Source organism: Euleptes europaea, chromosome 8 (assembly GCF_029931775.1).
Source record: "Euleptes europaea isolate rEulEur1 chromosome 8, rEulEur1.hap1, whole genome shotgun sequence".
Classification (NCBI taxonomy): Eukaryota; Metazoa; Chordata; class Lepidosauria; order Squamata; family Sphaerodactylidae; genus Euleptes; species Euleptes europaea.
In genome coordinates this window covers 6,058,851-6,071,764 of record NC_079319.1, presented here as the reverse complement: position 1 = coordinate 6,071,764, position 12,914 = coordinate 6,058,851, and the positions used below count along the sequence as shown (strand labels likewise).

Below are 12,914 nucleotides of genomic sequence, written 5' to 3'. Positions count from 1 at the left end.
AAAAAAAAAATACATACCAGCTTCCGCAGCACGTGGCCATTACTGAAGCCAATGCTTTCTACCCAGCTCTGGGAGAGAGATACAAATCCTATTTAGCTGCATCCACAGGCTTCATTCTGCGTGCCTGTTTAGACAATCGACTGTGGGAAAGCTCCCACAGTATGCCGCTTGTTAACCAAAGCTCATTTGTGAATAGACAGCTATGTGAGTGAAGGGCACGGAGAGTTCTATTGCTCCCCCAGCTCTTGATGCACGCAACAAAGATGGTTTTTGTCTTCCCCAGTTGCAAAATTAATACTAATGGCGACAGTCTACCGGCTGCTGCTTCCTCTACCCTGCCCCCCACCGGAAGATTTTAGAGGCTTAATCTGAAATAAGGAGGAACATTATTAAAGTGATTTTAACTTCCTGGTTCCCTTTAAAATGCAGCACCAGACTAAACCAAGTGTGCATTCAATCACTGAGAACCTAGCGTTGCCAACCTCCAGGTACTAGCTGGAGATCTCCTGCTATTACAACTGATGTCCAACCGATAGAGATCAGTTCACCTGGAGAAAATAGCCACTTTGGCAATTAGACTCTAGGGCATTGAAGTCCTTCCCCTCCCCAAACCCCTCCCTCCTGAGGCTCCGCCCCAAAAACCTCCCACCGGTGGCAAAGAGGGACCTGGGCAAACCTGTGAGAACCTCTGCATAAAATGCAGTTTCTTCTGTCATCCAGAAAACTAAGCGGGGCTTGTTTCACCTAGGCCACATCTTCCTTGAAAGTAGGGTTCCCAGTTCCCAGTTGGGGAATTCCTAGAGATTTGGGGGTAGAGTCTGGGGAGGGATCCTAGTGGGTATAATGCCATAGAGTTCTACCTCCAGAGCTGCCATTTTCTCCAGGGGAACTGATCAGTCGTAATTCCAGGAGATCTCCAGGCCCCACCTGGAGGTTGGCAGCCCTACCTGAAAGACACAGAATCACAACTGGTGAGCTACCCTTTTTTGACAAGTTTGCCCTGACCAGGATGGCCCAGGCTAGCCTGATCTCATCAGATCTCGGAAGCTAAGCAGAATCAACCCTGGTTAGTATTTGGGTGGGAGACCACCAAGCAGTACCGGGGTTGCTCTGCAGAGGAAGGCAATGGCAAACCACCTCCGTTAGTCTCTTGCCTTGAAAACCCTGTAAGGGGTTGCCATAAGTCGGCTATGAATTGACGGCACTTTACACATACAATAAAAGAAATGATACCACAAGCAAGGTTTAACCAGCAATTCTCGTAATGAACAAGCAAAGGAGGCCGGGTCCTTATTATAAGGGACACCAGACCTAAACTAAACTTCAACATTGCTTCAAAGTATAAAGCTGACCCCACTGTTTTGAAGTCATCATCTTTATCTAAGGATTGGGAAATTCCAAGCGGAATATTCCCAAGTCAGCCCCGTCTTCCGAGGATGAAGAAATCACGTCTGAGGCCACACATCAGATACACCTCTTCCTTGAGAAAAGAACAACCTTACCTACAGCATCCAGCGTTCCAAATTGGGAAACAAACAGAACAAACCTGGCAAGCCAAAAGCCATCATAAACTATCTGGGTGTGTCAGTAACAAAGACGTTTTTGTATCATTGTGTCTTGAAGCCCCACAAATCCTTCTCATTTGGAAAGGAGCAAACCTAATTTCTGGTTGGCCAACGGAAAATAACAATTTGCCTTTCAGAAACTGGTTCTTTAAGACTGCTGGCAGTGGGAACAGAGGCGTAAGGCCAGATCAAGGCTGCAATGTTAGATTTCTGTTGCATGCTTTCTGAAACTGAGTTCCCGCCCCCCCGAGTGTGCACTTTCACAACTGAGACAAGCAGAGAATTCATTTACATATACACGAGTCAAAAAGCCACACATCAGCAGGATGCAGAAGCTTATTGCAAAATGCAATAAAAGAACTACCAGTTGTATTCCAAGAGATGGTTGAAGACGCCTATTGCAGAAAGTTATTTCAGTTATATTATTCAGCAGCCACACAGCGTGCATCTTATAAGAAGCTAGACCAGGGGTCCCCAACCTATTTGAGCCTTACGGACATCTTCAGAATTCTGACATGACGTGTTGGGCGCATCCAAAAAATGGCTGCCAAGGGATATGGAGGGAGGCACAAAATAGCTGCCATCGCTTACCTTCGCTCACACAGAAACGATCTTAGGCAGGTCATGAGAGGGAGGGTACCTTGGCCATCTTCTAGGCATGAAGTACGTGTCACTGGGTGTGTGTGGGGGAGGTAGTTTGGAATTTCCTGCATTGAAAGGGGGTTGGACTAGATGACCCTGGTGGTCCCTTCCAACTCTATGACTCTATCCTTGTGCCGTGGTGGCAGCTGCCGCCAGGTAAAAAAGGTTACAGGATGTGGTGATGGCTGCCAACTTGGAAGGCTTGAAGAGGGGAGTGGACATGTTCATGGAGGAGAGGGGTATCCATGGCTACTAGTCAAAATGGATATTAGTCATGATGCATACCTATTCTCTCCAGGATCAGAGGAGCATGCCTATTATCTTAGGTGCTGTGGAACACAGGCAGGATGGTGCTGCTGCAGTCGTCTTGTTTTGTGGGCTTCCTAGAGGCACCTGGCTGGCCACTGTGTGAACAGACTGCTGGACTTGATGTGCCTTGGTCTGATGCAGCATGGCTTTTCTTATGTTCTTAGGTAAAGGTAGTCCCCTACCGGGTCATAATACTGACCCATGGGGTGACGTCGCATCCCGATATTTACTAGGCAGACTATGTTTACGGGGTGGTTTGCCATTGCCTTCCCCAGTCGTCTACACTTTACCCACAGCAAGCTGCCGCCGAAGCAACATTTTTAAAAAATCTGCACAGCCAATTAAACCTCCCACGGCCCACAGGAAACCTTGCTGGGCAAAACCTTCATCTGGCTCCGAACGATTTTCTAGAAACATCCGGTGGGATGCCCACGGACATCACGCTGGTGACCCCTGAGCTAGACCAGCTTCACAGTTATCTCCCTTGGCATCACATCTTTGCAGGGCAGCCACAATAAAACAGAAATCTAGAGCCCCTTCAGGAGCATTCAGGTACTTTTGAAAGAAGAAGAGCTGGGTTTTATATGCCGACTTTCTCTTCCACTTAAGAATCAAACCGGCTCACAATTCCCTCCCCCTCCCCACAACAGACACCCTGTGAGGTAGTTGGGGCTGAGAGAACTGTGACTAACCCAAGGTCACCCAGCTTTCTTTGTGGGTAGGAGTGGAGAAACAAATCCAGTTCACCAGATCAGCGTCCGCCACTCATGAGGAAGAGTGGAGAATCAAACCCAGTTCACCAGATTAGTGTCCACCGCTCCAAACCACTACACCACGCTGGCTCTCACCACGCCAGCTCTCCAAAAGAGAGCCACTCTGAAGGGATCTGTCAGCAATGCTGATTCTATGACCTTAAGCCGATGATGAGAGGGAGGGCACCTTGGCCATCTTCTGGGCATGGAGTAGGGGTCATTGGGTGTGTGTGTGCAGGGGGGGTAGTTGTGAATTTCCTGCATTGTGCAGGGGGTTGGACTAGATGACCCTGGTGGTCCCTTCAAACTCTATGAGACTATGGTTCTATTCTATGATTCTATCTCAAAGGTTTTGAAGAAACGAGATCAGTTCTGACTGAACTAAAGAGAGCGATGAGGCGGCAGGGGCAGGACTATGGGGAAGTGCGCTGGCTTCCGCAGGAAGAGCTGGCACGGGGCCAAGGGAAGGGAGAACGCTCCTCACACTGTAGAAAGTACTAGAAAGCTTTAGAAGTTCCATCGCCGTGGCTGGCCTGAGCACGTGCAGTGCCTATGGGTGCCTGCACAGAAGACCACTTGATGAAAAACAGTTACAGCTAAGGGCAACCCTGTTTTTTCCAGCATCACTAGCAAATACTAGCACATGGAAGAGCATTTTTAATTGCTGTTTTTAATGTGTGTGCATTTTATTGTATTGCGTGTCTATTTTAACTTGGTGTACATTGTTTGAACAATGTGTTTTTGGTATTGTCGAAGGCCTTCATGGTCAGAGTTCATAGGTTCTTGTAGCTTACCCGGGCTGTGTGACCGTGGTCTTGGTATTTTCTTTCCTGACATTTCGCCGGCAGCTGTGGGAGGCATCTTCAGAGGAGTAACACTGAAGGACAGTGTCTCTCAGACCACGGTCACACAGCCCGGATAACCTACAAGAACCTATGTTTTTGGTATGTTTTTAAGCTGTTAGCCACCAGCGTGGTGTAGTGGTTAGGAGTGGTGGACTCTAATCTGGAGAACCGGGTTCGATTCCCCCACTCCTCCATATGAAGCCTGCTGGGTGACCCTGGGCCAGTCACAGTTCTCTCCGAACTCTCTCAGCCCCACCTACCTCACAAGGTGTCTGTTGTTGGGAGAGGACGGGAAGGTGATTTTAAACTGGTTTGAGACTCCTTAACGGTAGAGAAAAGAGGGATATAAAAACCAACTCTTCTTCAGAGGAGGGGTTGTGTCTCAGTGGTACAGCATCTGCTTGGCATGCAGAAGGTCCCAGGTTCAATCCCTGGCATCTCCAGTTAAAGGGACTGGGCAAGCAGGTGATGGGAAAGACCCCTGCCTGAGACCTTGGAGAGCCGACCAGAGTACTAGACAATACTGACTTTGATGGACCAAGGGTCTGATTCAGTATAAGGCAGATTCATATGTTCATATGTTCTTTGGTGGCCCTGATGAGGAGGGCAGAAAGGAAACTTGGCAAACAAATATAAATAAATAATCATGTCCAGGCACTTCAATGCTTCCACATGCAAGGTAAAGGCAGAAAGGTTTAACCGATTGCACAACAAGCGATTATGCAAGGAGGCAAACTAAAATACAGAACGGCACTGGGAGAGAGCCGGATTCGAATCCCCACTTGCTGCTGAATGTTTTAACTTGCTGTTTGTAACTGCCAATTAGAAAAATACTACCGTTGTTCGGGGTGGTGGTGGTGTTATACTGACCTCACCAAATCTGGACTTCATACTACTGGTTGTAATTTTTTCCTGCAGCCGATTCCACTGGAACCACTCCCACCCTCCCTGCCTCTCTTGCACTACAACACTAATTAACACAGCTAATAATTAATGGTGCTTAATCATGGAAAATTGACTAGCGGGAGCTCCTTCACAAGAACAGAAGACAATGGCATTTTAACGGCTGTCAAGCACGTACTCAGACGGAATACCGTCCCACAGCGATTTCGCGATGTTCTCGTAAAAAACAAAAAAACTCAGCCCTAGTCTTGCAAAAGAAGGACAAAGGTTCATTTCACATAATTAACTGGTGGAAAATTCCATGGCCTGAAGTTACTTCTGAACAGTCGTCCTGGAGTTCAGGTGTGCCTGTTGCCTTCCATTCCGCTTAAGAGAAAAAAAACAAAACACACACGCACACACACACGAACAACGAAAGGAGTAGTCTTCAAGGATCGCACCCAGGTTTTGATGGTCATCTGGCAAGTTTAGTCAAAACGGAATAATCTAATTGCCCTCTGAAGCATGCATTTTGTTTGGGTTCACATCATTCTCTGACAGCATGCTGTATTCTTAGCAACAACAGACAGAATGCTTTGTTACTTGGGTTAGCTAACAATGAGCTAAATTGAACAACCTGTAACTATCTCTTGCCATGAAAACCCCAAAAGGAGTCGCCATAGGTCGGCTGCGACTTGAAGGCACTTCACACACACACAACTATCAAAAGGAGCAGAAACGGAATGGAATAATTACACACGCAACTGGCTTCAGTCACATCCATCCTGGGTAACCCTATTGCTTTGGTTTCCTTTCCCCTCTGCTGTGACTCTTCCTCACCTTGTTGAATGGAAGATCCTTGGGGCAGAGGACTGTCTTTGTTTTGCTTATATATGGGTAGAACCGCACACAGGGTTGGATTTTGCACATCTGTTCTGCTAGTAGAGGTGCTTTTCTTTGATACAAGTTTGAGAGGGTAGTTGCGTTGTTCTGCAGTAGAAGAGCAAGATTCGAGTCCAGTAGCTTAGAGACCAACAAGATTTTTGGGATATATCGAAAGCTTACATCCCGTCTGACAAAGGGAGCTTTGACTCTCGAAAGCTTACACCCCGGAAAACTTGTTGGTCTCTAAGGTGCTGCTGGACTCGAATCCAACTCTTGTGTCAGGTGAAGGCCCTTTGCAGCAGAGAAAAGTGCTACCACCAGTGGAATGGAGCTGCAGGATTATTACCTTTTCCAACTCCTCCACCCCCACAGAATGCATTCATGCAATCATTTAAAAGGGGTGAGTGGAGAAGAGGGGGAAAAGGTGAGAAGAGGGATTATTTAAATGCCTGACAAAAGGGACCTTTAACTCTCAAATCACTGATTTAACTTCAGCTGTTTCCCCATGGGCAGCTCTTGCAAGTGATGGGGTAACTTACAGATGATCCAAACACAGGTGGGAGCACATGAACACATGAAGCTGCCTTATACTGAATCAGACCCCTTGGTCCATCAAAGTTAGTATTTGATGCCAGGGATTGAACCTGGGACCTTCTGCATGCCAAGCAGAGGCTCTACAAACTAAGCCAAAGCCCCTCCCCTAAAGGAGTCCCTGGTTACAAAACCAGCCCTCTGACATGACCTCAACAGTGTGGGGAAAGGTTTATTAAAAAAAAACAGCATCTATGCAGCTAAATGCAGCTCTCTGACAAAGCGAGTGTTGAGTCTCGAAAGCTTATACCCCCAAAATCTTGTTGGTTTCTAAGGCGCTACTGGACTCGAATCAAGCTATATGGCTAAAGTAACAGACACCCCCCCCCCTGCCCCGTGACTGGTATCTGGGAGTACTTCTGAGTCAATATTGATTTTTTAAAGCTACACTTCTGCCAGTTAAAGAGTTGGATCTACTGGGATGGACTCAGAGGATCCAACCTAAGGTTTCAAACAATATTCAATGAAACATTAAACAAAAACCCATTTGGAAATCAAGTATGAGTGCTTGCCACATTAAAGGAAAGGTCACCGCGTTAGACACAAAACAGAGCATCTTTATAGTGAATCAAGATTCTGGCGATTCACGATAACAAGCTTCAAAGCGATCTTCAGGAGCAAAAAACGACTTCCTGAGAGCAGCCTGTTCTACTTCCGAACGGCTCTAGCAGCTTTCTTCCAACCATGAAAACAAAACCACAGGATTTGCTTTATCTCCGCTCAGAAGAGCGGCGAGACAAAATGTTCCAAACCAGCATACCTGAGGAGGATTTAGCAGAACTAAAGCTTGCTTATTAACACGCTGAAAACGGGCCCTTTCCATTGAACGCTGGGCTATTTCGATTCTCTTTCACGACCACTGTGCAAAAAGTGCTGAGAATCAGAGTTCTCTATTTATCTAAACAAGCAGCCACGACACACAAGCCTTAGGTAAAGGTAGTCCCCTGTGCAAGCACAGGGTCATTACTGACCCATGGGGTGACGTCACATCCTGACGTTTCCTAGGCAGGCTATGTTTACGGGGTGGTTTGCCACTGCCTTCCCCAGTCGTCTACACTTTATGCCCAGCAAGCCGGGTACTCATTTTACTGACCTCGGAAGGATGGAAGGCTGAGTCAACCTTGAGCCGGCTACCTGAAACCGACCTACACAAACCTTTGCAAGTAGCAAAAGGAGATAACGGTACTTTGATCCACAGGGCGGTGACTTAACAGGAGAATGCCGTTAATTTCAGTGTGGCGTAGCACAAGAAGAGAACCTCGCTTTCCCACCTCATAAAAACCAACCACAACCCATGCAATAAGAACACAGGAAGAGCATGGCTGGATCAGACCAGCGGTCCATCTCATAAAAACCAACCACAACCCATGCAATAAGAACACAGGAAGAGCATGGCTGGATCAGACCAGCGGTCCATCTAGTCCAGCATCCTGGATCACACAGTGGCCTTCCCCTGCGTGGTGTAGTGGTTAAGAGCAGTGGACTCTGATCTGGAGAACCGGGTTTGATTCCCCTCTCCTCCATATGAGCGGCGGACTCTAATCTGGAGAACTGGGTTGAAATTAAATCAAAAGAGTTTCTATCTAGACATTAGGAAGAATTTTATAAGTTAGAGCGGTTCCTCAGTGGAACAGGCTTCCTCAGGAGGTGGTAAGCTCTTCTTCCCTGGAGGTTTTAAAGCAGAGGCTAGATGGCCATCTGTCAGCAATGCTGATTCTGTGACCTTAAGGCAGATGATGAGAGGGAGGGCATCTTGGCCATCTTCTGGGCATAGCGTATGGGCCACTGGGGGTGTGGGGGGTTGTCATTGTGAAATTCCTGCATTGTGCAGGGGGTTGAACCTGGTGGTCCCTTCCAACTCTTATGATTCTATGTTTGATTTGCCATTCCTACACATGAGCGGCGGACTCTAATTTGGAGAACCGTGTTTGTTTCCCCACTCCTCCACATGAAGCCTGCTGGGTGACCTTGGGCTAGTCACAGTTCTCTTCAAACTCTCTCAGCCTCACCTACCTCACAAGGTGCCTCTGCCTCCACACACACACCCTGGTCACTTCCATACAACAAATCTGAGATGCAAGAAGGCATGTGTAGATCTGATCATCTATACCTATATGGATTCCACGCTAATTCCTAACAAGATTCATGGTACAGGGCAGCTTTAAAGAGCTCAATGCTACACAAGCGTACTCTCATCTGACCCGACCAGCTCCCCTACGTTCCAATTAAGGTTCGATCACAACAAACCAATCTACAGGAATTCAAAAACAAGTTCGGACTGGATTATGCTCAGCAGGGTGAAAAGAAAAGCATTAACAGAGCTCCCCGAGCGGAATTGCTACACAATGGAATATTGGCAGGCAACATTTCACAAGCTAAGCTCCTTCGGTTTTCCACCCACTCCCTTTTGCCTCTGCGCGGTTTGAATCGCTTTAAATTACATTGCCAAAAGCAGCTGGAACTTTCCCTTGGCCTGGGAATCGGTTTGCGAGATCGCCAATTAATTGGGACCCACAGGCCTTGTGTCTTCAGTTGAGGTCTTCGCACCACCGAATGCGGTACGTCACGATGACAGCCAGCTTCTATCAATCCTTTTCGTCTCTTTATTATCCCGTATGCTGCGCCATGTTCTACAAGGTGGTTTTTACAGCATCTCCTGCCAGAATCCTGGGTTCAAATTCTTTCTCCCCACCCCTGTTCTTAGACCGAGGTCTTGAACAATAAAACAATAAAAAATGAAACTTAAATAAGACCCATCTCTAAAAACACCTCCCTTCGTCTCTTCCCTGTAGCCTCCAAAATCGAGCAACAAAATAAGTATGCTGAGGGTCAAAGTCCTCTAAGAGGAACTGAACCTTCTGCTCCAAAGTTGCTCGAGAAGATGTGGACCATTTATTAAAACATGGTGTAATCCATTTTAGCCTAAATTGGAATATGTAAGGGCAATGCAAAAGGATATGTACCAAGGAGTCCACTGACTGAAGAGGGCAGGGACACAGCCGGTCTGAAAAAAGGATCTTTAGCATATAGCCCAGCAAAACAGTTGAAAAGGGGCACTCTGCCCCAACGACAGCTTCGCAGATCAATTCTTTTGCCTTAGAATGGCAATGAGTTCCCATAATGGAGCAGTCTTGCCTTACTGGGTAGAAGACATGCTATTTCACATGCCAATGCTGTGCTTCCCCTGGGGGTTGGGCGCTGGTGTGAGAAATCACCACCAACCAATGTTCCTATGACTTGGTTAGGGATGCCCCTGCAGGAGGGCGTGTGAGACCGGAAACCATGCCACAGCGGTTTGTGCTGGCCGGTCCCAAAGGCTTTTATACCGCTCGGTATGACACTTGGTATAGGAAACTCCGGAAGGCCCGCACGAGCCAATTTAACCAGAGGTTTTGTGGACTCCACATCGAAAGGTGAAGAAGAATTGTTTTTTATATGCTGATTTTCTCTAGCTTTTAAGGAGAATCAAACCAGCTTACAATCACCTTCCCTTCCTCTCCCCACAACAGACACACTTTGTGAGGTAGGTGGGGCTGAGAGTTCGGAGAGAACTGTGACTGGCCCAAGGGCACCCAGCTGGCTTCCTGTGGAACAGTGGGGAATCAAACCCGGTTCTCCAGATTACAGTCCGCCACTCTTAACCAGCAGTGAGTGTCTATCGTACCATGGTAACAGTAATGATAATTAAATTATTGCAGCCATAGACCAGAAAATATCATATTCCATTTGTATACTACATTTCCAAAAACCTAAAACCTTGCATTTCAAGAATTGCTAACAAAACAGATAAAAATGCTAATTAAGTCAAAAACCCAGTGTAAAACTTGGAGCAGTATTTTTATACAAATTACAATTCCTCATCCTTTCTTGCTCTGGGTTTTAACCACAGGAGCACAACATTTGGCCACTCGCTTCTAGATCATGGGAGTTTCGCCCATTAATAACTTTTCCAGCCATACCTGCTCCGAACTTTCAGTGAATTTAGCTATTACAGGATTAAAGAAGGCGAGCCCTCAATCCACTATAATATTGGTATCGGGGGAAAAAACACGTCATCGTCTCCACCTCACCCATAGCACATGCACCATGTAATAGCATCGTTTTTTAAACTTACCGATTTGTAGCAATACTGGAGTCACCAAGGCCGTCTCCATGGCGTAACAAAATTCCCTGCCAAACATTACGGCACCGTGCATCACCCAGAGACGGACGGGTATCCGGTCTACGGATCCTTCGCTGATGGTCTCTTCTTTACTCTCGTTTTCATTTCCTGGCTTCTGGAGCTGTACCACCGGTAGCTCTTGAACTTGCATAGATTCCGAGTCAGCATTCTGGGGAGCCATTTTCATCACCATAAAAATATATATATTTATACTTATATATTTATTTATTTATTATACCTATATAAATAACACTATCATCTCTAACGATAAGTTACGGCGTCTTCTCTTTCCGGCTGTGTCGCGTTCCTCGTGCAAGCGATATTTGTAATTCCCTCCTGTTACAAAAGGGCCGCGTCATCAATTTCTCGTGGAGGCTTTGAAACATTCAGAGAGGAACACCCCCCAAAAAGCTATTTGGTAGGAAATTCAACATATGGCTTGCTGGCTTGGGGTTTCCGTCTACTGTGAACTAGAGTTAAAAATCCATAATTGCCATTCAGTTAATACCAGTTTCATAATTATTATTGAAGAGGTGCTGAAATTGTTTTGCTTGTTGCGCTGTAGTGGGAAGGTGACACAAACAGCTGCTCCACTGGTAATCCCCATCGAGTGGCTGATTTATCTGCAAATAAGAGGAAAGAGTTCACTCACATGAACACGTGAAAGGACCTTATATAGGGTCAGAACCATCGGTCCATCTAGGCCAGAGGTGTCAAACGTAAGGACCAGGGGCCGCATCTGGCCCCTTGAGGGCTCTTACCCGGCCCGTGAGCCAGCCAAGGTAGCCACGTCCTGGCTCTCGATCTGGGCTGGTGAGCCTGCTGTGGGCTCACCAGCTGAGGCAGCCACCCCCCAGTCCCAATGTGGGACAGCGAGTCCGCTGTGGGCTTGCCAGTCGAGGCAGGGACGCCCCCACCCCCAGTCCCGATCTGGGCTGGCGAGTACGCTGCAGGCTCTCCAGCCGAGGCAGCCACCCCCCTGCTCCTGATCTGGGCTGGTGAGTGTCAATGATCAAAGTCTGTTAAATAAAAAAAAATACTGTAAGAGTGCTATTGTTTTAAGCATGTTTATATTTTTAAAAACAAAGTAAAAATAGTATCATTAATTGGATTTGCCTGTGTCTTCTATAAAGTTTATATCTCCGGTACTTGACATTAAGTTTTATGGTACACGTGGCCTGGTCAGGTAACGTTTATGGCACGTCCGTCCCTCATAACAAATGAGTGACACCCCTGATCTAGGTAATTACTGTCTACTCAGACCGGCAGTGGCTCTCCAGGGTCTCCGGTCAGACGTCTTTCACATATCACCTACTGTCTGGTCCTTTCTACTAGAGATGCCGAGGATTGAACCTGGGATCTTCTGCATGCCGAGCAGATGCTCTACCACTGTACTCACACCCTGCCAACACAGTCCCAATTGCCTGACCTCCTCAGCCCCTTACGCACTTCATTTATTCTTTTTTTTAGGGGGGGGGACATCTTTCTGTTCAAACAGTGGTTTTCAATCTTATTTCCCCCCTTCCCAACCTAAAATTGCAGTGATCTTACATCAGTTGCCACTGAACAAGTTTAAACTCTTATTTTTCATATTTTGTATCTGAAGATACCTAGCATCACTGAGCAACAGACTTGCATTTCACACACTAGATCAGGGGACCCCAACTTTTTTTCCGTGGGCACCTTTGGAATTCTGACACAGCATGGTGGGTCCCCTTAGCTTCAATCACACAGTGAAGATCCTTGTGCTGTGGTAAGCAGCCAACCCCCCTCCCAAAGTTCTTGTCAGGAATGGGGGATTCCACATGGAGGGGCCCCTGAGTTTGCATCTGATAAGCTGCCACTTCCATCATAGCTTAGTTCTCGTCAATCACTCTACAATTATAGCTGAAGTCACGGTTTTCCTAAAATTCAGACGCGAGCAGCTGAATCGTTTCTTCACAACATGAGTGTCGCTGCACTGACTTCCGTGAGCCCCTGATGCAGCTGGTCGCACCCAAAGTTTCCAGAAAATATATTTTCAGGAACTCAAAGCCACCGGTTCAGTTAATTATGTGAATTTTAAAAAACAAATCTAATTACACCTTTAACTGATTAAAGCTCGGCAACCCTAATTTTAGGGTGTTCCAACAGTGTTTACGGTGCTCCGGTGCCAATTTGAGGCATCTGCTTCTCTGCTCCATCTGATCTGCCCCCACTGCTCCAATTAAATGGCATTAATAGATACAGTTATGTAGACACCAAGAAAGCAGCAAGCTACAGTGGAAAATTTCCATGCTTC

The 12,914-nt window shown here is 46.8% G+C and overlaps 1 protein-coding gene across 1 annotated transcript in view; it reads right to left on the bottom strand.

The window, feature by feature from the left end:
• Nucleotides 1–10,826, bottom strand: part of SLC45A4 (solute carrier family 45 member 4) — a 46,950-nt gene extending 36,124 nt beyond the window's left edge. Inside the window, exon 1 of the mRNA XM_056854785.1 lies at nt 10,586–10,826. Within this exon, the coding sequence (XP_056710763.1) occupies nt 10,586–10,826 (241 nt within the window). The remainder of the gene's footprint in view (nt 1–10,585) is intronic.
• Between the last annotated feature and the right edge of the window lie 2,088 nt (nt 10,827–12,914).